The sequence below is a fragment of the Salvia hispanica genome, chromosome 6 (assembly GCF_023119035.1).
Source record: "Salvia hispanica cultivar TCC Black 2014 chromosome 6, UniMelb_Shisp_WGS_1.0, whole genome shotgun sequence".
Classification (NCBI taxonomy): Eukaryota; Viridiplantae; Streptophyta; class Magnoliopsida; order Lamiales; family Lamiaceae; genus Salvia; species Salvia hispanica.
This window is the reverse complement of record NC_062970.1, coordinates 47,221,806-47,246,452: the sequence shown is the minus strand read 5'-3', so window position 1 is coordinate 47,246,452 and position 24,647 is coordinate 47,221,806. Positions and strand designations below refer to the sequence as shown.

General features: G+C 36.5%; 4 protein-coding genes across 4 annotated transcripts; 2 read left to right on the top strand and 2 right to left on the bottom strand.

The window, feature by feature from the left end:
- Positions 1–1,926: 1,926 nt before the first annotated feature.
- LOC125194460 (probable serine/threonine-protein kinase kinX) lies at positions 1,927–4,816 on the bottom strand. Its single transcript, XM_048092685.1, has one exon. The coding sequence runs from the start codon at positions 4,725–4,727 to the stop codon at positions 2,058–2,060; it is 2,670 nt and encodes an 889-aa protein (XP_047948642.1). The 5' UTR covers positions 4,728–4,816; the 3' UTR covers positions 1,927–2,057.
- A 1,088-nt stretch (positions 4,817–5,904) lies between these two features.
- LOC125196641 (PLASMODESMATA CALLOSE-BINDING PROTEIN 5-like) lies at positions 5,905–7,175 on the top strand. The gene is made up of 3 exons (XM_048095237.1): positions 5,905–6,427; positions 6,508–6,535; positions 6,880–7,175. The coding sequence occupies exons 1-3, from the start codon at positions 6,073–6,075 to the stop codon at positions 7,028–7,030; spliced, it is 534 nt and encodes a 177-aa protein (XP_047951194.1). The 5' UTR covers positions 5,905–6,072; the 3' UTR covers positions 7,031–7,175.
- Positions 7,176–8,960: 1,785 nt separating this feature from the next.
- LOC125196783 (transcription factor TCP2-like) lies at positions 8,961–10,219 on the bottom strand. Its single transcript, XM_048095406.1, has 2 exons — positions 9,633–10,219; positions 8,961–9,497 (listed from the first exon to the last, which is right to left on the bottom strand). The coding sequence occupies exons 1-2, from the start codon at positions 9,958–9,960 to the stop codon at positions 9,175–9,177; spliced, it is 651 nt and encodes a 216-aa protein (XP_047951363.1). The 5' UTR covers positions 9,961–10,219; the 3' UTR covers positions 8,961–9,174.
- An 11,498-nt stretch (positions 10,220–21,717) lies between these two features.
- Positions 21,718–24,184, top strand: LOC125193749 (pentatricopeptide repeat-containing protein At3g58590). The gene has a single exon (XM_048091620.1). The coding sequence runs from the start codon at positions 21,718–21,720 to the stop codon at positions 24,028–24,030; it is 2,313 nt and encodes a 770-aa protein (XP_047947577.1). The 3' UTR covers positions 24,031–24,184.
- The last annotated feature ends 463 nt before the right edge of the window (positions 24,185–24,647 follow it).

Below are 24,647 nucleotides of genomic sequence, written 5' to 3'. Positions count from 1 at the left end.
AATTATCAATTAGGGATCTCTTTATTAATGGCCATTTTCTACCCTTCTTCGTTGAGTAATTTGTTTGTAAATTTTGAAACTTCGGAAAATTTAAAATGTGTTTACTAATGATGCGAAGTACTACATTCGTCCGAGTCTAAAAATGAAACGCCTCATTTAGGCTAGGACGGAAGGAGTATTAATTTGATATGATTTCGCAATCGTTAGAGATTTTCGACGGATACTAACGTGGGAGTGACTTGCTGATTAACTAACGTGGTTTAGTTGAACGAGATATACTCACCAAAACTACAACGAGATATACTCGCCAGAACTACATCAAGTTATGTCATTTTTAATATTTGTTGAAATCTTAATTGTAAAATTATACTAGTATCAAATAATAGTTCAGTAATTAAAACATGAATTTTAAATCTGGTAAGCAAAAATTAAAATGAGATGCAACTTCATGCATATACAAACAAATGAAGACTTTGTTATCCATTTTACTTTTTACTATTCTTAGGTGGCTTTTTAGCCTGAATTTTGAAGTTGGTATGAGTCAAAATTTCCACCCAATTCAAACAGACATAATATCAAATTGATCATAATTTTCGATTAAATTCCAAACCATAACACATCCTAGAAGAAATGTTCTCATTAAAAAGTTAAACCAACAAGTAGTCCTAAACTTCTCCTAGATCAAAGGTGAGGAATAGCAGTCACTCAATTGGTAGAGTTTCTTCTGCAGCTTCACTCAATTGTTCCAGCGAAGTGAAGCCAATCTGGTTCGACTCGATTCCTTGAATGAAATTCCCCGTAAACCCGTCCCCATCATCGTATCTTGGTTTAAAGTATATATCGTCACTTGCATGGGCACAATCCGAAATGAAATACGACTCATTGAGATTACTTGGGACGAAGGGAAGGTAGTACTCCTATTTAATAATTTTATAATTAGATTAAAACACAATAAATTTGAAATGAAGGGCAAAAGAAAGTAAAGTGGAATAAAACACCTTGAGATATAAGGAGCAGATGATCAATATGAAACCACCTAAAACCAAAACAAAAAATTAAATGGAAGTTATTAGGGACTTATGAGACGCAGAATCAAATTACTGCTGGTGAGACCCTCTTCTTGAATCTCATTCTTGAAGCTCTCAATTGTTTCCTCGTCACCCCGAAAATATAAAGTGTGATTCTTAATTGGGGACGGACCGAAATGGAAAAGTGTGACTCTTAATCGGGGACGGAGGGAGTAATTAGTAATCCAAAATTGAGACCAATTCCTACCTGTTAAATTGGGAAGATCTAGTGGTTGAAATAATGCGGATTATAATATAAATTTAAATAATACTCCCTTCATTTTTTAAAAATAACAACTATTTCCATTTTGGGTCGTTCCTTAAAAATAGAAACTTTAGAATTTTTCTATTTTAGAACATGGACTCCATAATCTACTAACTCTACTTTTACTACTATTTTTCTCTTACTCTCTTACTTTACAAATTCTTCTCACTTACTTTACCAATTGTGCATTAAAACTTGTGCCGTTTTAAAATACTCCCTTCGTCCCACAATAAGAATCCTATTTTGTGTGAGCACGGATTTAAGAAATATATAGAAAAGTAGATTGAATAAATTAATGGACTGTGGATCCTATTTATACATTTATAATAAAAATGTGAATGGAATAAGTTGGTGGAATGTAAGACTTAGTGAGTACTAACATTGAATCAATAGTTCAATAATTAGCACATGGATTTAAAATCTGATAAGCACAAATTGAAATGTGATGCAAGTTTATGAACATAAAAACAAATGAAGACTTTGTTTTTTGTACTACTATTCATTTTACTCTTTTTACTATTCTTAGTGACTTTTTTTAGCCTGAATTTTGAAATAGTATGAATCAAAATTTTCACCCAATTGAAACAGACATAATACTATAAAACTGATCATAATTTTCGATTAAACTCCAAAACATAACACATCCTAGAAGAAATGTTCACATTAAAAAGTTAAACCAACAAGTAGTCCTAAACTTCTCCTAGATCAAAAGTGAGGAATAACAATCACTCAATTGGTAGAGTTTCTTCTGCAGCTTCAACAATTTTTTCATCTTTCCCTTCTTCACTTTGTGGAATTGCTATATCGTCTTCAGCTTCAGCCATTTCTTCGTCCGCCTCCGTCTCTTGAGGAGGCCTGGGAACTTCTTCTGCCACCGCAACAGCTTCCTCAGGCTCCGCCACTGCAACAGCTTCCTTAGGTTCCTCCGCGGGTAGTTGAGTTTCAGGAGCTTCGTGCTCTCCCTCCTCGGCTTCTGGGATTTTTTTCTTCGAAGAATAGGAAGCAACGAGCTCTTTAGCATCTTCCTCGAGACTGATCAACCTCCTATCGAAAAGATTGATCCTGTCGACAAATCCATCAAACCGGGCGCTGTATTCCTCTTCCACTTCCCTCGCCTTCTGTTCAACGATCAAGCAGTTCACCCTGAATTCCTCCTCCCTTTTCTTGCGCTGCCTCTCCATCTCCGCGGCAGTCAGCATCAGACCCCCGGGCCCAGCGTCCTTGTAAGTCGACTCCTCAGGAAGCTGCGCCCGTTCCTTGTATTCTGCAAACGACTTCTTGACTTCCTTCAACGCCTTCCTGTAACCGCTCAGCACGCTCCCTATCAGGTACAGCTCGCGTTCAAGGCGATTGATTTCAAAATCCTTTTTCTGCATCTCGTCCACTCTGACCTTGTGAAGATGTTCAATCATAGCATCCCGTTTCTGTAACTCGTTCATCAGGATCTGTTGGTTCATCCCCGACTGCTCTGCAGCCTGTTCCCGTTCCTCGTACAGCATCCGAGCTCTCTGGGCCATTTGCTGGATTTGCTCCATGCACATTCCGAAATCTGCTGGCTCGTTGATCCTCAATCGCTTGCTGATGTCGTTGACACCGTGGTCGTAGTCGTGCTCGATCACCCTCTTTCCCGAGTTGTTGAAGAACGACGGCGCGGAGGCTATATGCTGCTGCACATCAGCCCTAACACCCACTGTGGATGCATTAGGAAGGTGTTGCTCCAGCGAAGTGAAGCCAATCTGGTTCGACTCGATTCCTTGAATGAAATTCCCAGTAAACCCGTCCCCATCCAGAGAATCACTGTTGAAAACATGATGAAAATCATCCCCTTCTTCGTCGCCATCCATGTCTTCTTCCTCTTCTTCTTCCTCGTCTTCCTCCCCATCCATCTCTTCTTCTTCTTCCTCGTCTTTCCTACCCCCAAAACCACCAAATTCCTCAGTGCTTTCGTTTTCTGCAGTACAGCGCTGCAAGAAAAGCTCCCCCCGATCGTTCTTCCCATCCAACAGCCACTCCCTCTGCTCTTGCTCTTGTTCATGCTCTTGCTCATGTTCGTGCACGTGCTCATGCTCATGCTCATGCTCATGTCCGTGCTCGTGTTCATGCTCATGTTCGTGCTCATGCTTATCCCCTCCCTCCTCCGCATCACTTTCCTCGTATTTCTCAGCATCCATCATTTCAACCTCCTTCACTTCTTCTTCCTCCTCCTCTTTCTCACTATCCTGTCCAAGCGTCAGCTTAGTGCTCGGCCCTTCCACGACCGAATCATCCCTCCCATCCCTGACGCTCTCAACAACATCACTCTCCTTCACAGCCACCTCATCATCCCTCCCATCCCCGACGCTCTCAACAACATCACTCTCCTTCACAGTCACCTCATCATCCCTCCCATCCCCGACGCTCTCAACAACATCACTCTCCTTCACAGCCACCTCATCATCCCCATCATCCACAACCATAACCTCCGCAACCGAATCCCCTTCACCATTCCCGGGATCCTCCACCAAGAAAACCTCCGGGCGCTGATGCCTAATCAAGTACTGCAGATGCGACGCGTAGAAACAATCCCTCAACCCACCCCCTTGCCTCAGCTCCTTCTCCACCATAAACCAAAGCATCCCCGCCCAATCCACCTTCTCCGGATGCCCATCCCGAATCGATTTCATCCAATTCATCACTTCGTTCGGCATCATCCACATATCCTCGTGCAAAAGCAACCAATCCTCCACAAACCCCACCACAAACCCCACCGCATCAGCTCCCCAATCCTCCCCATCCAAATCCACCTCCACATTCCCCTTATCCCTCTTCAGCCGCAGCGCCCGCGCCAAATCCGCCCGATTCACCTTCACACTCCACCCATTAACGCAGCTACTCCGCGATTTATGGTTGTAATTCGCGATCAGCTCCGCAATTAAGTCAACCCTAACAGTCCTATCGAATTCAATTCGGGCGAAATCCAAAAGCCCTAACTTCTTCAAAACCCTATCGTGAACGCCGAAATCGATGATTTTGCTAGGGATAAAGGGGACGGGTCTCAAATTCGACCTCAAATTCTGCAATTTCTCATTAATCACTTGCAATCTCCTAGCGTTGGGTTTCCCCTTACCTTTGGCCTTACCCTTCTTCCGCTTGAAGCTTCCTCGCCGGGCGGCGGGGGAGGCGAGGGCGGCGGACACGTGGAGGTCAGCGATTGGGGGCTCAATGCGGAGATCCATCGATGAATCGGCTTCTTCTCCCTCTTCGTCGTCGTCTTCCTCTTCGCCGGCGCTGTGATCCTCGGTTGGATCGCGGACGGAAACCGCCGGGTCGGGTTGAATTGGGGTTTCTTCTTCTCCGGATACGGCGTCGGATTGAAGGGGGTTTTGCTGCGGTGGGGAGGGAGAGCGATCTGACATGGCTATGGCTTCTCTCTCACTCTCCGCCGTCTCTCCGCCGTATCGAGTGAGCTTTCGATTTTGGGGAAGAATTGTAAGAATTTTGGGGGTTTTCTCTAACTTTTATTTCTATTTTTGAAAATTTTGGGTTTAATATGGAAATTAAAGTAATATTTGAAAATTGAAATTACGTATTCTGCATATAATTTTGTTGAATATTTTTGGTAAATGAAAATTTACATATTTTCGAAATATTATCAAAGTAAATAACTGTTACAAATTATGAAGAAATTAGTAGATTTAGATACTCGTCTTTTTCCTCGTATTTTATGTTTTGTGTGGACAAATATGAATATTATTAATCTATGCATACAATTTAAATAACGATTCACAAAATGGATATTTATTTTATTTGACTTTAATTAATTAGAATTAGGTCATATAAAATAAGAGGCTATTTGATTGGTGAAATAATAATTGCAATGAATTTCTTATATCTCATAAAAATAACACGTTTTTCGGATATGGATTTTTATAATCTGTAGATAAAAGTGTAAATGATTGCTAAAATTAGCTCGTATTTATTGTAGGATGATTGTGTTTATCAGTACGTTAGATAAGTGTGCAGATCATGTTTGTTTTTTGTATTGATGAGTTGATCAAACAAAGAGTATATAAAAGCATTCGCATTAAAAAAATAACTTATGTGTTCATTGTTTAGAGCACGATGACCCCGAGCGAGCCCTCTCGTCCATTGGCTTGCACGCATATGTGGTCAACACGTTAATATCTTCATCGATAAGGTGATGCGTGTCGTGCACGCCCTAGCAACACACATGTACTATCAGTTTTTAACAATTATTTTAGAAAAAAGCGATTTTACGAAGAAAAAAATTGCGATCCTCGTTGTCAACCATCGTTTCCTTGTTTTTTTAAAAATATTACGCTCGTCTTATAAATATTTTATTTTCGATCGTGCCGAGTTATTTGAGTCATCTTTTTTATTGCTAAAAACAAAATATTTATCCTCATTTTTGTAACCTATTTTACTATACTTTAATTTATCTTCAATTAAATTATTAAATATATAAATTTCTTAAATTCTAAAAGATGGGATTGGATCAAATCAAAAAGTAAACAACTAGCAACGAATATCTTATTTTAAAAGAGGAAAAAAGAAAATAAAAAGAATCTCTCGATTCTTCAGAATTATTGCGACAGTAGTATGCTTACCAGCAAAATCTCCGCTAGTTTTCTTCTCGAGATTGAAACTCAATTCACACTCAAACAACCTTAAAATCTCCTCAAATTCCTCTCACGCCATGTTTGCTCTTCCCTTCCTTCTTCTCTCCTCCCAAAACCATTGATGAATTCGCAAATTCGCTCTCAAATGGACTCCGGAGTTGCTCTCCTTTTCGCCCTATTCTCACTCCTCTCCGCCGCCGCCGCCGCCCAGGGCGGCGGCGGAGGGGCGGCGCGGGAGCTCTGGTGCGTGGCGAAGAACAATGCCGAGGACGCCGCGCTGCAATCGGCGCTGGATTGGACGTGCGGGCCGGGCGGCGCCGATTGCGGGCCAATTCAAAACGGCGGGCCCTGCTACGACGCGGCCGATCTCCAGAAAACGGCGTCGTTCGCCTTCAATGATTACTTCCTCAAGCACGGCCCCTCGGAGGAGACCTGCAATTTCGCCAACACCGCTGCTATCACCGATTTGAACCCTAGTGAGCTGTTAAAGATTGGATCTTTAGTGTTGTTGGAGTGAAATTGGGGCTGAATTTGTGTTTTTTTGATTCGATTGCAGGCCATGGTAGCTGCAAATTTCCATCCAGGTGAGTGATCTTGATGGATCTTACTGAGATGTGTTGGATTTTTTAATTTAATTGAGAAAATGGTGGTTAGTGAGGTTAAAAGAATTGATTTTTTGTTTAGCTTGGGATGTTACGAAAAGGAATACGAATCGATTAAATTGGGACGGAGGGAGTATTCGGAAATGTGAATGCTAAGATGTGGGTGGTTTGTGAGTGTTAGTTTGATCTAATTTTGTGAAAAGAACTGAATTTGGAGCTATGAATTTGAAATGTAGGTGAATCTTAGGTTTTAGTTAAGTTGGATTCTTGTTTTAGGAGTGGTGGTTTTGGAATCTTTACCATTGTGTGTGTGTATATCCTTGCAGTTTAACTGCGGGCAACGGTAACTTTAGTGGGGCGGCTGCTGTAGATTCAGGTGGCGTGGATCCGAGTAGCGCTATTTCAGTCACTCGGCACGTTGTTATTCTGGGATCACTTGTGAATTGTATGTTGTTTGCTATTCCACTTGTATTATGATGGAGTCCAATCCACAATTTTTGATGCAACGGCAAAAGCAAAATGCGTTTGTTGAGGCGATGTAATGATGAAAGCAACTGATGATTATTGGTTTGATGAGTTAAAGGTTGAAGCTTGGTAAATGCTAAGCTCGTTTCTCTGCTCGGATCTGTTGTTGTTGTTGTGAAATATCGAGCTTTTTCTTGCTGCGTTTGATCGTATTGGTGAAGTTGTGATTCTGCGTTTGTCTCTGTTTCTTAGTTAAGACGTTGGTTTGTTGGAAGCAATCTAAAAGTAACGAACGTGGTAGTTTCGAATCCCTTGCATTTAGAAGTTAGCTTTCATGTTCCTCTGTTAGAGTTAGAGTCGAGCTGCATTTTTAAGAATGTCGAAACTGATGCTTGTTTTCATCTTCTGATGAGACGAGGCTATACTCGTTCAAAGCACTGTTCAAGAATCGCTTGCATTACATTGTTTAGTGCCTTTGTTAGTGCCTCGTGGCTATGTACGCTCACCTTTTGCCCTGTTTTGGGAGTAGATTTTTCTCTGTTTATTTGATCAAGTGTTATCTAGGAAACTCTTCATTGTTTTTATCTGCTAGTCTGCTAAAAGAGCTCATAGGTGACTAACAAGTACGTTCTATTGATTTTGCTCTTGTCTGTCCGTTCTTGGTGCTGTTCGAACGGTGTGCACAGGCGTTTCTCGGGGGAGTGAGATGGCTCGTGTCTAAGGTAACTCTTCTGGTTGTCGTTGTAGCGTGAGCTTGCTATGAACGTTGTTGCTACGCCTAGTGTAAATTCTGCAATCGTCCGCTTGAGCTAACGATGAGCGTACGATTCTACATCTGATGAAAATTATCAGTTATATTTATGTTTGGACATATTGCCGGAAAATTTTTGAAATTTGATAAAATTCTGATCTATAACGCAATTTTAGAAATTACTTGTAAAATTTTAAAAGCCATAAATTTTAACAATTTACCTAATTTTCCAATGACGATCCAACATTTTATTTGTAAATGTTGTAGATTTGGCGCAAAAGTGTTTGTGTTTCAAATTATGATGTGGTTGAAATATTTGCTAAATATGCTAAGAAAAATGATACTCTAGTAAAATTTATAGGTGGTCTCGTTCTCACAATTTCACCCAAAATAGACCATGTGCAAAAATTGAGAAAAAAATATTAAAATTTATGGTTTTACAGTTGAGAAACGAATCAAAATTCATGGTTACATAAGGTATTTTAACAAAATTTAAAAGAGACCATTTTTAGAGTAGATAATTTGAAACTTTTATTATACTAGTAAAACATTCAATGCTTATACCATAATGGCAATTGGCAAATCAAGAAACACATCAGCTTATGTTGTTATATGGAATACCAATTTTGGAAATTTAGTGCACGTTTGCAATTACTTAATTGGGTTAAAAACATGAAGTAGTATTTTTTTAAATCTTAGTTTATTGAAAACAAAACCTTATTGATATTTATTTTATTATAGGAGGAAGGTTATGAGAGATAAGCTATGATTAGTTCTGCATAATATTGTCTCGAGATTAAGTATATAAACATATCAATCTAATTAATCGAACTAGTAAGACCCAATAATCAATTAAACCGAATCACCAACACAATATTTGTAACCAAAACTATTGATCATGCTATTGCCATTGGAAGATATATTACTGAATTAAGTGTAAGCAATAAAATAGATGCACAATTATTATCAACTCTAGATCTTCGATACAGAAGATATAGTATGCTACATATATTATGTAAGCTCCATCTTTAAATATTATATAAAAAATTATTATTGATAAAAGCTTGACTTCTTCATTTACCTATAATGAATGAATAAATAAAATGTAACAAAATCGAGCTTCAATATTTATCCAATTTATAATTAATAAAATAACAATATTGCTTGTAAAGATATTAAAAATAACAAAAGTAATGAAAGTAACAACTCAGAAGCAAGATTCTTACAAGAAAACATATCAGTTGTTCAATCATTATGCATCTAGAAATCAAATCTAACAAATGTCAATAAAATTATTAGCAGAAATCAAAGAAAAAAAGCAGCAAAAAAGCTTTAAATGAACATGAAAATTCTTCATCCAATTTTTTTTTTACCTATTTATTAGAGCACAAGAACTGATTAAGGCTCAGAATGATTGATGATCCTCTTCCTCTCCGCAAATCCGAGCCGGAACACGAAATCCGAGCTTGAAAGCGCCATGAGGCGGAAGCTGTGGATGACTGTGATCGTGATCGGGGCGAATCCCTGAAATCAACGGCATCTGATTCCACGGACTCGCCACCGTGTTGGACTGAAGTAGTTCCCTTTGATCTTGCGCGAAAACTGCGCCGCCGCCGCCGTCGATTCTACAGAAATTCCCGTGCAACGGGACATCGGAATTCTCTCGGTTTCCGGCCTGGAGCTTCTGGAGAGAGAAAGAGAATCCCTGAGAAGGATCACTGTCGAAACCTGCAAAAGTATTTTGAAATAAGGACTTCATAGTGGTCATGACATCGGCCTCGCCTGCGGCCACAGTCATAAAAGGCGAGGCCGAATTATTATTGTTGTTGTAGTTGTTGGTGGTATGATGAAAATCATATTCACCAACAACTTGAGACTGATGCTCCAGCGGCGCCAGGTCGCTGGAGCTAGGGTTTGACTCGCCGCCCCAGACGGACGCGGACGACAGATCGAGCCCGTCGATGGCCGCCCTGGCCTTCTTGATGAGCCAGTCCACGGCCTTGCTCGGCCGGTCGTAGCCGAGCCGGTCCTGGACGTCGTAGAACCCGATCGCCGTGTGCGCCGAGAGGCGCACGCGGCGATCCCTCGGCCCCCGGGCGGTGTGGACCTTGCTGTGGCGGTCCTTCCGCCCGGCGGCGCGGGAAACCCGGCCGCCGCCGCCGCCGCCGATCGGCACAATCTCGCCTTTCATAGCCCCGGTTCTTGACTCCGGCTCATGGGGATTGTGTGGCTATAAAAAGAGGTGAATGATTATGATCTTTAATTAAATTAAATGAAAAGCTGAGAACACACAGCCTAATTCTTTGCAGAATATAGGCTGCCGACTGCAAAAGAATCTTCTGCCGGCGGCGGCGGTGGGATTGCTGAAAAAGTTGCAGAAACAGCTGAGATTGAATTTAAAGAGAGAAGAAATGAAATTTGAAGAGGGGTTTGAGAAATGAATGGAACAGTATACTCTACATTTCACGCTAATGTGCTTTTATTAAAGATAGTTATATATAAAAAATAATTTAAGATTGGAATAATAATTATTTGAATCACAAAGTTTGATCAAAATATGATTAATTCCATGAGGTTTGAAAATATAAAATAAAATAGAAAATCAAATTATCAAGTACTCTATTTGTCACACTCAAAATATTCACATTTTTGAGTGGCACGAGATTTTAAAAAGAGTTGTTCGGTGGAATAAATAGCGAGAAAAATGTAAATATTTTGATGAGAATAAAGATTTATTTTCAAATATAGAAGGTATACATCTTGAATCGGATAAACTAAAAAAATAATGAATATCTTGAATTGGACGAAGAGGGAGTAGTTATTTTTCTCAATGGTTCTATAATTGTACAAATCAAAATCGAACATTATAAAAAGAATTCTATATACAAATAAACTAAATAAGAAAATTTGAAATTCATAATTTAATATTCTCTTTTCAAATATGACGAGATTATTTATAATTTAATCAAAATTTACTCTGTGTTTGCGTGTGTAGGTGATTTTAAAGAAAAGGAATGTTATGATTATTTTATTATCTTTAGGATCTTTTTATTTCTTTATGAGTATTTTTGGGCTTTTATTCATCTTTAATTTTTTTGTATTGGTTTATGTGTCATTTTCATTTCGTGGAGGGCCCTCCACTCCTTTCACTTTACCAAACTTGATGGAGATCCCACAAGCACTCCTCTCTCTCTCTCTTATCAAAGTAATTGCAATATTCCTATAACTATATCTTTAATATGAAAAAAAACCTTATATTATTCTACCTATAAAAAGTGTGATCTTTTTACCATATACATATATTCATATAGAGTGTGTGTTTTCATTTATGACATAGTTTTTTTTATAATATACTACATAGTACTCCTATATAGCAATATTTATAGAAAGATTCACTTCTTAATATTATTTTTTAGTGGATCCAAAATCTACTAAGTCTCCGTCCCAGAGTTCGAGATATTTTTTTGGACCGAAAGATTAAGGATTAATTTTATGATGAATTAAATGAAGAGAAAATATATTAAGTAATAAATAAAATAAATAGTTGGAGAAAGAATAAAATATAAGAAATTACATAAATTAAATAAATTAAATGTGTTAATTTTATCATAAAAAAGTGACTTAACTATAGTGTAACAATCAAACTATATGGACGTACAAGATTATTTCTCCACTTAAATTATACTCCCACTAATTTTTTTTCTTAAAATTCGTGTCTTCCTTTGCATCACACTCTTTTTAATTTTTATTCCCTGTCATATTCCTTTCATATCAGCATTAATACTAAAAAAAATGAAGATTTAAGTTATTTATGTGATTCTACAAAAGAAAAAGTTATTTATGTGATTAGATCCTTTTTTTTCAATTCAAGGACGTGGCATTCAATTAGTTGCTCACATCTCATTAAATTTTCTATTTTCACATTGTACTGTATATTCATAAATATGGAGTACTCTTTTTTCATAGTACATTCATAAATCATAAATATATCTACAAGTGGATACGCAATTGTTGCCAATATATAGCTATCTAGTATGGATATTTACATATGTTTCAAAATAATTTATAGGTTCTAATTTTTTGCCACATGCATCTTAATTATTTTTTGAGGAACTAGCCTCATGCATGCATAATTAAGTTTAGCATGTGTTAATTTTAATGAATCTTGCACGGAAAAGCACAAATTATTGCGTGATTATTCTCGAATAGTTATGACCCCAAACAATAATGTATGTCAAAATCATTGAGCATTCAAAATTAAAGCACGTTATAAAAGTGGTTATGAAACTGAGTAATACTCCATAATATTAATTGAAATTTTATAGTAGACGCGATTGAAATCTAGTAGCATCGTAATCAATGACCGATAAAAAAAAATGAAACTTAAGGGGCAGGAGATCGTTGTTGGCATCGAAAGACAGAGGTAGCATGGCAACTTTCAGTCTTTCACTAATGGTGAATATCAAACTAAAAATAGAATTGAATCTTAACTTTTAATGTAGGCGACATTGTCTCGCACTTCAAGGCCTGCGGCAATAATTGCGAAAATGTATGGTTGTGGAAGGAGATTTCAAATTTTATAGAGTTATCTTAACAATATTAAACAATATTATGTTAAAAGTAATTCTTTTGAAATGACTTATTTATTTAATTAGTTATATTTGAGAATCAAGAATTTGTTCCATATTGGACCTTAATTCTATGGCTATAACTCACATCAACTCTAAAATTAAAAAAATAAAACTTCAAAATATAGAAAAACAAGCAAATGATAGCAAAAGGAAAGAAACTCGCAACGATAAAATCAAATCAATAAAATTGAATATTAATTAATTCGGTTGCAGTCGCCTAACTATTTAATTTACTATACTAATTAAGTTGAGTGTACAGTTGTTTTTATTGTTGTTATGATAATTAATTTGTACACATTTACTTTTCCTGACCTGCCGTGAAATTGAGATATTAAGATTTAAGTATTGTTAATTAATACTAGTCTTTATCATCTTCTCATTTTTGTTTTGCCAATAAATGGTAATTCACTTAATTCTAAAACAAATGGATCTTTATTAATAGTAGTAGTGTTACTATTTTAGCTTTAACCATTAAATAACACTTTCTTATATTTTGTGTATTAAAAAAATTCAAATAATGTGGAACGGATGGACTAATATTTCAAAACATAACTAAAAATAACATTGAAAATAAACAATAAATCAACATAAGAAAAAACATTTGAGGGAAATCAAAATTTGTTTAAAACATGGATTGTTGTTATGATCGAGATAAAAATATGTTTTTTCGGACTCCTATCCTTTGGAAGATATCGATCGTATATTCTTATTATGTGTTCTTTTTATACATAAAAAAGAAAGTTTAAAATTGAAAATAATAAAATAAAATTTGAACGAAGAAAAATTGTTCTAACTATCAAGCCCAATAATTGATAGTAGGCCCATAAATTTGTGCTTACTATGCCTATTCACACTTCTTCTTTTAATCAGCGCAGAGTATTCGGTCATCGATTAGTCGATTAGCCGAGGACCGAACCGAAAATATTGAATATCGGTTCGGTTTGGTTCCGGTAGCAAAACATTGATCGGTTAGCGGTTCGGTTTGGTTCCGATTGGTTAGAACCGAGAGAACCAATAGAATCGATTAATTTCATGTTTATATAATTATTTGTATTCAAAACCGAGAGAACCGATCATGTTTATGAACCACACATTTTTTTTTTAATTTCAATTCCGATTCGGTTAACCGGGACCGAACCGACCTTGTTCGGTTAGGAACCGAACCGAATCGAGGCCAATTTGGTTTCGGTTCGGTGCTTTAATTTCGGTTCCTTTTGATTTCGGTTAACCGGGTATTCGGTTCGGTTAGAACCGAACCGATCGAATACCCTGCTCTTTTTATTTTTAGCCCACACTACTTAAAACAAATGATATGTTAATAAACAAAAACAAATCTTCAATTCCTTTCCTACTCTTCCAATAATCATTTATTATTGTTTCTATTTACTGGGCGACGCCGATAACGGCAACATCATTTATTTATTAACCATTTTATAGATAGATACAATGATACATGTCTTTATTCTTTTCCATTTTAGTTATTTTATGTAAATTAGTAGGCTCCATATTACTACTCAAATTCAAGAAAACAACAGTACACATATAAAAAATTGTAAAACACAAAAAAAAAAATATAATAATCACATCATAAACTAGAAATAAACACATGCAAAAACGAGTTTTAAATGGTTTTTTTTTACTTCTAATGTTTTTTTTTTACTTCTAATCATATGTCTCAAAACACACATTCATACCAAAATGCACTTCAAAATAACTAACAAATCTAATCAACGCAACTCTCCATAATAACTAAAGTAACAAAATTAATACATATAGAATCTAGATTAAATATTAATAAATTCAAGATTCCAATTACTAACTTAATTACTAAATTTAATCCCCTCCACTAAAAAAAATTAAATTTCTCCCACACTCAATAATAGTATGCATTTTCATCATCCCAAACTATTCAATTTTTTTCCAAACTTAATTCAAAATTCTCAATCCCAACCATTTTTTTCAAAATCCCCTCTAATTAACAATCCTTATAAAATCCCCACACTCAATTTCCTCATCACAATCACAAATAATCATCAATGGAGGTAAAGAGCATCTCTCTCTTGGTGCATGACACAATCAAGGAGAACATCCCACCATTTTCGACGTCGAAAAAGCCCGGCCCGAGTGAGGACAAGGGCAAACCCGCCTTGGCGAAGAGGAAATGGAGAAGAAAGCCTTTGAGGGATGTGACTAATTTTTATAGAGAAGCTGAATTTAGGGGATTGAATCTTACAATGGCTTCCCCTGTTTTAGCCTCTGTTTTTTCGAGTAGTCGAAAACGAAAGCTTGTTGATGATGGTGAAGAGCAAAGGCCTTGCTCCAAGATTTTGAGAAGAGAGTATAGATAGATTAGTATGGTAATTAATTTAGTTAGATAATCATGTTTTAGACTTCAATTCTCGTTTATAATGACATCCAAACGATATATTTTTATTTCAATGATAATTTTTATTTTTTATTTTTTTTCAATTCATAATAGTTATGTAAAATGTGGGTTTGAACAAGTTAGTTATACAACTTTTCCATAACGATTAATTGCAAGAAGCCAAGAACGATCTATGATTTTTGCAACATTAAATTCAATGACCACTTCAATTCGAACGTAAAATCTCAGACTTCAAATATCAAATATTTTATTATTAAGTCAACACACTTACAATTGTTCCATCCATATTTTTTATAGTATACTTGTTGTCACTTATAACATGGAATCGAAAATAATACTAATACTTTTATAGAATGAATACATTTTTGTTTTCATTTTCTCTTCATTGTGACTAATCATTCCAAAATTTGCTCCTCAAATAAGTAACAAATCTATTGTATTTAAAAAAAAAAACATAACTAAATTGCGCTTTTATACCAACAAATCTATTGTATTTCATTTACTTCAAACAAAATCTAGTCCAAGTAATAATACTCCATAATAATGAAAAATGTATCTGAAATAAATACATAAATTGAATTTCCAAAATAAGTAACAAAATTATTAAATTCAACATCGAAAAGGCGCCATCGCAGCGTTACATAAAGTCGCCACCCGCCATTTTCCATTTCAAGATTCCAATTAATAATTTAATTACTAAATCCACTTCCCTCCACTCCAAATATTTCAAATTTTCTTCCCAAACTCAGATTATTTCCCAAACCAAACCCCCAAATTGTAAAATAAAAAATCCCTCCATCAACCCAAAAATTCCCATTTTCATTCACAAACAATTTCATTCAAACTTCCCTCCAAATTATAACCAATCCCTATAAAACTCCAACCAATTCACAACCATCACCACCACAATTATTCAAATCAATGGAGGTGAAGAACATTCACAACAAGGAGAATATCCCACCGTTTTCGACGTCTAAAAAGCCCGGCCCGAATGAGGAAAAGGGCAATCCCGCCTTGGCGAAGACGAAATGGAGAAGAAGGCCTTTGAGGGATGTTACTAGTTTTTATAGAGAAACGGAATCGAGGAGATTGGATTCAAAGATGGATTCCCCTGTTTTAGGCTCTGTTTTTTCGAGTAGTCGAAAACGGAAGCTTGGTGATGATGGTGAGGAGCAGAGGACTTGCTCCAAGATTTTGAGAAGAGAGTTTAGATAGATAAAATAGAGAGATAATTAGATTAAATTAGATAGATTATCATGAATAATTATATGTGATTGGAATTCTTGTAGTAGTACTACATTTTTTTAATTCAGCCTATAAAGAGAATTAAAAAATGGTCAATTCATTCTACCTACCATGTCTTCAACATGTTACTATTATGTGATTCGTATTTCTAATTACAACATTTCAAAGTAAGTGACATTTTTTTCTTTTTCCAAAAACAATATTTTAATCTTTTCTTATTTTATGTTCATACCTTCAATATATATAAATTTATTTATAATTTCGATCACCCGACCCAACACTTTACATAGTTAAAGAGTAAGTACATTTTAATTATTGCTGATTCTTGAAGCGAAATTCGTGGGGTCAAGGCGGTCGCCACCAACATAGAAGTCCAAATGTCAAATTTAGTGAAGTTTTCTAGCCTTTATGGATCAGTGGTGGGGCCAGTTGACCCGCCGACTTGACCTGGAATTGCGATTACTACTGACATTACCTTTAAGATATGACATTTTCTCTACCTACATATACCAATTATTATTACTAAAATACTTGTTGCATCTCATTAAGCCTATTTTTAAGGTACACGATAAATGTATTTTTGATTTTATTTTTATTTTGGTGGAATGTGATGAATGAATAATCTTATTGTTAAAGGATTAGAATATAGTGGTGCTTGCGTTTTGGAATATGCCATGGGACGTCTTCTCGTGATGATGGACAATCCACATCCCAAAAGGCCCTAAATTCTAACTTGTGACACAAACATCACTACTCACACCACCCATAGATTCCCTTTAGAGAATGAATCTTTTATTTTCATTCTTTTTATTAATACTTATCAACAAATCTACGTGACCCAATTTTTTACAACCAAAAACTAGTTTATTTAATAAAAAAATAGATTTATTTATGCATTTAATTAAAGTATATGAATGCATATATAGTACATGAAAAGTGCATAATATTGTAGTCATATGTTTATAATTTGTGTATAATTTTTTTTAATTTTTTAGAACCATAAATGTAATTAGTGCATATTTTAATTTAAAATCTAAAAACAATAGAATTAATACATCAAATTATTAATATAACCTTATTTTGGTTGTACAAAATTTGGTTGTTTATCATCACTCCTTACTTAATAGTGTCAATCATGATATTTTTGATAAAAACGAAAAACTCGAACCAAAAAAGACAAGCAAGAGTCTGAAACAAGCGTAGAAGCACGTTATCGGATGACGGAATTCGTCATTCAACTGATAAATATGTTGTTAGTTCAAAAGGATTATGGCTCTTAATGAGAGTGAAAATTGATGAGAGGGAAATTAATTAAGTGGCGAGCAAACTTCATTTGATTTGAACCTTTCGACATTCAAATGGTTACTTGGAATGCTGCTGCTGAGTAGACCAACACTTAGAGGAGAAATTAACAATAGAGTATGTTCTTTTGTTTCTTTGCTTTTCTTTATGGCCTTTTTTTTGGATAGAACGTTTGTTTTTGTGGCGTTCATTTCATTATTTAAAGGATAATTGTTTGTCATTTAAAAATGTGTAGTCAATCATATAATTTTGAAATTAAAATATAAAAATAACATTATTATAATATGAGAGGTTAGTTAGAAAATGTCCATATCATACTTGAATGTTTTATAAAAATTCCAACTTCAAGATTCTATCTCCTTGAATAATGACGTGGACAGCTCAAAGGTGACTAGGCATTGGTTACATATACATTTGATCATCAAATACCTAAAAATGTCCAAAAAAAGCAATTAGAAAATTGATGGAACAAATGTACTTTGCTATTATAAATACCTTTGATCTTAGCCCTTTAATTTGTATCTTCATCCCTTTACCACAATGTTGTGCACTAAATTCTTCTTGCTTCTCCTATTGTTCTCTGCAGTGACATTAAGTCACGGAGCTCGTCCTGAAAAGTATTTTCATCGTAAGATTAGCACGACCGAATCTTTTCGAGCAATTTTCGATAGAAAGATGTTACTCGAGGGAGATCAGGGTGACTCAAGCTCGGATGGTCGGTACAAGCCTCGTCGGTATAGTCCCGGAGGACCCGATCCTTACCATCACCTTTGAGTCTTCCGAATCACACTTACTTTTTACTACTTGAATAATTTTTTTGGGGGGGTTATGCTAGTGTTGAATTTAACTTATAATTCCTCTTAGAGCTGAAGATGTGTGTTGAACTTTTCTAAGGCATTACTAATATTATGCCTGTCTACAAACCTATTTTAAAGTGGTTTCTACTGCATTTGAATGTTGTATTTGACATCTTTGTGATTGTCTCATTTTATTTGAATTAGTTTTAGGAAAAGCTTTGTAGGTGAAGTGAGTGAATTCATGTTCAAAATATGGATGAATTGTATGATACAAACTAAACAGGAGAACTCAGCCGAAAAGACTAGTCTATATACCCCACAGCAGTGGTTCTCACAACCGATGTGGGAATTGAGTCCGTAACATTGTATCTTACAAAGCATCATTTTGGGTTAGTCAATATTGTTTTGTTTTATATGATTCTATTATCTAAAAAATTATAGTGAAATTGTATAAATTAATTAATATCAAAGCTCAGTTTTTTTTTTGTTTGTAGAACTTTAAATAAATGGTTAAAACCAAACTAAGTTTTGATTTTTTAAGTTGTTTGTAAAAGTAATAATGTGAATAATAATTTTAAAAGAGTAGAATTAAACTCAATGTATAAAACAAAAGAAATATTACGAGATTGATGCTCGCGAATGACGCCAAAATAATAGTACTATATATTAAAGATAACATTTTTTTCTTTATTATAGTATTTTTTAACTATTCAACTTGTTGAAATGGAACATACTAATACTTAAAGGAAATAGGAATTTGAGGGTAAACGTAGATAATTTAAAACTATCTATACTAAATCGCAACAAACTATCTATACTTTAACATTTTTCTAAATTGTCTCATTTATTTGTGTTTGAAGTAAATCGTGTACGACGCGGAAGCCCAAATCTATGTTTTATTGACTATCAAATTTGTGTATCACTCACGACAGTTATTGATTTTTTTATGAAAAATATAGAATATATCAATATAGTATACATCCAGGAATATTATGCTAAAGTATTAACTAAATTTTGCCTTTTAAGTTAGCTGGATTAGCTAAAATTTGCCATAACTCTATAAATTTTATGGCGATTAGCCTTTTAGTTTTGTTAGAAGAATTACACTTATACTGTATATCCTTTTTAATTTATCTTCCTGTAATAAATTTGTAATAATCTCTCATAGAGAAATAAAATAAAATATTTGCCGTCTCCTCCTATAAAAGCTTCACATGCACCTCTTGATTCTATAACAACAAAAATGGCTCATTCCTTAGCTAAATTACTATTTTCATTCTTGATTGTACTTTGTGCATCACGGGTGATACTCTCACGCCCGTTGAATAGCCGGGAACTTTTTCATGAACTAGGGTTCGATGCTACCCTAGACGAATTCCACCTCAAAAGCGATGTAGGTTCGTCGTTTGTTATTGTGCCCAGTGGACCAGATCCTATACATCATGGTGATACTCCTGTGTCATCCAAAGTGAGCGGGGATGCTTCATTGGTGAGGTTGTCACACAATATTGATGTAGGTTCGTCGTTTATTACTGTGCCCAGTGGACCAGATCCTATACATCATGGTGATACTCCTGTGTCATCCAAAGTGAGCGGGGATGCTTCATTGGTGAGGTTGTCACGCAATATTGATGTAGGTTCGTCGTTTATTACTGTGCCTGGTGGACCTGATCCTATACATAACCCTCCCGTATCATCCAAAGTCAATATTGATGTAGGTTCGTCGTTTAGTACTGTGCCTGGTGGACCGGATCCTATACATAACCCTCCCGTATCATCCAAAGTCAATATTGATGTAGGTTCGTCGTTTAGTACTGTGCCTGGTGGACCGGATCCTATACATAACCCTCCCGTATCATCCAAAGTCAATATTGATGTAGGTTCGTCGTTTATTACTGTGCCCACTGGACCAGATCCTATACATAACCCTCCTGTATCATCCAAAGTGAGCGGGGGTGCCTCACTGGTGAGGTTATCACGCAATATTGATGTAGGTTCGTCGTTTATTACTGTGCCCACTGGACCAGATCCTATACATAACCCTCCCGTATCATCCAAAGTGAGCGGGGATGCTTCATTGGTGGGGTTATCACGCAATATTGATGTAGATTCATCATTTGTAGAAGTGCCCCGTGGATCGGATCCTATACATAACCCTCCCGCACCATCCAAATGACACGGGGATGCTTCTTCGTGGGTTTCTCGCGCAAGCTAGAACAATCCTCTTAATGGAATCGATAATGTATCAATAAGGCAAAAATAGTTGCTTAATCTCCTTTGAATGTTTTATGTATCACTATATCTTAAAAATCTCTGTGTTTAGCTCTTGTCATTGCTATTTAGAGCCAAAAATCAAGCTAATGGATTATTCAAATTTACAAGATTGATTATTTCATGTCTAGATATTCATGTTTTGAAGGAAAATTTGTTAAGTGGGCCTAATGTTGGGCATAAGGTGGTAATACCTTAAATATCGTTAACATTGTCTGATCTAAGGTGTCATTCAAGTTCCAACGCATGTCGTCAATTTTATTTGAATATGTTTTTATCAATGACAATTAACAAAAGTTAACTATTTTAAAAAATCATCTAGGGTAGCATCGAACCCTTTCCGTCCAATTAATATTCGTTGACCGTTAAATTTAACCCTTTCTATTCAATTCGGACCAAATGTGACCGATTTTTATTTGTTAAGGACCAAATAATTCAAAAGATAATGTTATGGACCAAAATAAAAAAATCACCATATGTTAAGGACCAAAAATGACCTTTACTCTTAAAAAAATTACTCCTTCCGTTTCTTCATAGTTGAGTCATTTTTTCATTTTGGGAAGTTTTTTCATAGTTGAGTCATTTTCATATATGGTAACTTTTTTCTATTTGTTACTTTACTCTCTCTTACTTTATTCACTTTATATTTTATTCTCTCTACTTTTAATCTCTCTTACTTTTTTATCTATTTATTTAACATACCCAAAATTCATTTCTAAAATTCCGTGCCGAAAAATTCCGCCTCAATTATGAAGAAACGGAGGGAGTACTAGTTTTTAGTGTGTGTATGTCAATAATCACAAGTCGATTGAAGATTTGAAAATTGTGATACAATATATTATTTTGAACTGGTAATTTTTATAATGTTGTTAATTATAATAACTGTCAACTGACATATAATCTTCGAAAATATAAAAATACATTAATTTTAGTAATTGTTATATTATCAAAACATGTAAATGTGCATTTCAACGGTGCAAGAATTGCTCTTTCCTTTGTAGCCAAATTGAAATTGAAATCATATTTATTGATTGAAAGTGTATATTGAAATTGAAATTTCAACAATTTATTACTTAAAATCACAGTAAAAGTATTGTTTTCGAGTGGTGTTATTAGTTAGTTACAGTTGTTATTTATCTTCTCTAAATAGTTATCAATTTAAAAAATCATTTTATAATAAAATCTGTTCACACACAATAGTATTGCAGTAATTGACCAAAACGCAGCCGTTTAACACAGCAGAGGATCCAAACGCCGTCGTTTAACATCGATATTCTTGATTACCCGCTTTCCACAATGTTTCAAGAATCGAAGGAATGAGAAAAATTGCATCTTTCCCCAAATCCAATTATCTCTCCACAGTGAAAAACAATTCAAATTCTCACACGCAGAAGCTTCGTTTCTCAGCCAGCTCTAATGCACAATACATCAAACACCATAGCTACATCGGCCTGCTCCACGACCCCTCGCGAATCGCAACGCTCAACGATGCGAAGCGCCTCCACGGACTCTCCATCACCCTCGGATCCTTCCCGACGCAGGAGCCTGTCTTCCTCCACAACAACCTCATCGCGAGGTATGCCGCACTGGGGGATTTTTCCATGGCACGGAAACTGTTCGACGAAATGCCGCAGAGAAACGTCGTGAGTTATAATTCCATGATTAGTTGCTATGTGCGGCAAGGGCTTCTGCTGGAGGCTTTTGGGATCTTTTCTCAGATGAGAAACCGCGGTTTTCGGCCGACGGAATTCACGTTCGGAGGCTTGCTATCGTGTCGTTGGATGGATGTGTTTGAAGGAATGCAGCTGCAGGGATTGATTGAAAAGAGTGGATTGCTTTACATTGACGCTTTCGCTGGAACTGCGTTGCTGGGAATGTACGCGAGGCGCGGTCGCTTGGATGAAGCTCTTGGGATTTTCGAATTCATGCCGATAAAGAACTCAGCTTCGTGGAACACTTTGATATCTGTTCTTGGCCAGATGGGATGCGTGCAAGATTGCATTTTGATGTTTTCCGAGATGAGAATGAGTGGAATTCGAGTGTCTGAGTCGACTTTCGTTACTATTCTATCAAATTTGCAAGAGATGGATGTGGATTTAGGGGAGCAAATGCACGGTTTAGTGGTAAAGCATGGATTTGAGAATGTAGCTTCGGTTTACAATTGCCTGATTCATATGTATGTGAAGTTCGGCTCCTCATTCTCCGCTGAGAAAGTGTTCGAGACTGCTCCTGTAAAAGATGTAGTCTCGTGGAACACGATAATTGGCGCCATGGCAAATGGCGATGAGCCGACAAGAGCACTCTGTATCTTCCAAGAAATGAGCGCCACTGGTCTTGCTCCGAACGATACTACACTTGTCAACGTGCTCCAGTCTTGCTCAAGACTGCGCCTTTTGTCGCGTGGAGAATGCATCCATGCTGAGATGATCAAGAAGAGTTTCGAATGCGATGTGGTATGTGGGAGTGCTTTGGTTAGTTTTTATGCCAAGTGTGATAAAGTGGAAGAAGCACATTCTTGTTTTGATGCCATAACTCATAAAAATTTGGTTTCTTGGAATTCTTTGATGTTGGGGTACTCGAACAGGGGCTCTTCGTTTACAACGAAGATTCTCCGAGACATGATCCATTCGGGTTTTTACCCGAATGGAACGTCTTTCTCTATTGCTATTAAATCAGCAATGATGAGAGAGTTGCCACAGCTGCATTCTCTTGCAATCACAATGGGCTACAACGACGTTGCTCATGTGTCGAGCTCTCTTATACACTCTTATGCGCGAAATGGCCTAATATCCGATGCTCTGCGATTTGCAGAGTCTGGCAATGGTAACACAAGGCTTTCCGTTGTTCCTTCCAATCTAATTGCGTGGATTTATAACCGGACCGGGCAGTATGAGAAAACTCAGGAGTTGTACGCTAAAGAGGAGAATCCAGACACTGTTTCCTGGAACATTCTGATTGCTGCTTGCTCGCGCAATGGCGATTATGCAGCAACATTCGAGCTCTTTGATCAAATGCGCAGAATCTCCCTAGTGTTCCCGGACAATTACACCTTCGTTAGCCTCTTCAGTGTTTGCACCAGGCTCTGCAACCTTGCTCTAGGCAGCTCCCTTCACGGCCTGATTGTGAAGGCGGATTTCAGTCTGTGCGACACGTTCGTCTGCAACACGATGATTGACATGTACGGGAAGTGTGGGAGCATTGGGGGCTCGGTCAAGATCTTCAACGAGATGAAGGGGGAGAAGAATGTTTTCTCGTGGACAGCTCTTGTCTCGGCCCTAGGGCTGCACGGGTATGCAAACGAGGCTCTGGAGAGATTCGGGGAGATGGAGGAATTGGGGATCAAGCCGGATAAGGTTGCTTTCTTGGCGGTGCTCTCTGCTTGTAGGCATACGGGATTGGTGAAGGAGGGGATGGATCTGTTTGAGCAAATGCGAGTGAAGTATGGCGTGGAACCGGACATTGATCACTATCTTGTCGTTGTCGACTTGTTGACAAGATACGGGCATATAAAGGACGCTGAACGGCTCATCTTGGGAATGCCTATCGCGCCTAATGCGATGATTTGGCGTAGTTTCCTCGAGGGCTGCAAGAGACGAAGCGCGGCCGGAGAGCTTGCTCTTGCAGCATAAACATTAGTTTGGGAAATTTGGAGTGTATATATAGTAGTAGGAGTAGTATATATTTATGTTCTTTATTTACATTACATTTATACTCTTTCAGCTTATGATGCAAACTAATATTTGTGGATTATAATTTGGGAAGTTCAAAGTTTGAACACATTCATTATTCATAAGTTAGTTTGAATTCTAGTAGTGTATAAATGTAGTACTCCCTCCATTACACCATAAGCGAGACACTTTATTTTTGCACTCGTTTTTGAAAAATAATGTAAAGTACAGAGATAGCATAATATAGATAAAGACTCTTCTCAACAATATTCTCCCTCTTACTTTACATTCTCTCTACTTTAACTATTTTATACTCCTATTATTTTTACAAAACGAGTGCAAAAATGAATCACCTCGCTTACGTGGGACGGAGGGAGTTTATTTTAATTGGCCATGAATTTGCATTGATTACATTTATAAGTACATTTTATTTTTTTGGCAAATTGTTGAAAAAACACAAAGTTTGATCAAACTGTAGTCAATGCCCAAAACGGAGGGAGTTTATTTTAGTAAAGCTAGTTGACGTTGAATTTGCATTGATTACATTTATAAGTACATTTTATTTTTTTGACAAATTG

Bases quoted from the DNA above. Each gene is read 5' to 3' on its own strand.
- LOC125194460 (XM_048092685.1), bottom strand. From the start codon at position 4,727: ATGTCAGATCGCTCTCCCTCCCCACCGCAGCAAAACCCCCTTCAATCC.
- LOC125196641 (XM_048095237.1), top strand. From the start codon at position 6,073: ATGAATTCGCAAATTCGCTCTCAAATGGACTCCGGAGTTGCTCTCCTT. The intron at 6,428-6,507 runs GTGAGCTGTTAA...ATTCGATTGCAG, and splicing joins TATCACCGATTTGAACCCTA to GCCATGGTAGCTGCAAATTT. The intron at 6,536-6,879 runs GTGAGTGATCTT...ATATCCTTGCAG, and splicing joins AGCTGCAAATTTCCATCCAG to TTTAACTGCGGGCAACGGTA.
- LOC125196783 (XM_048095406.1), bottom strand. From the start codon at position 9,960: ATGAAAGGCGAGATTGTGCCGATCGGCGGCGGCGGCGGCGGCCGGGTT. The intron at 9,498-9,632 runs GTGAATATGATT...ATACTTTTGCAG, and splicing joins GCATCAGTCTCAAGTTGTTG to GTTTCGACAGTGATCCTTCT.
- LOC125193749 (XM_048091620.1), top strand. From the start codon at position 21,718: ATGAGAAAAATTGCATCTTTCCCCAAATCCAATTATCTCTCCACAGTG.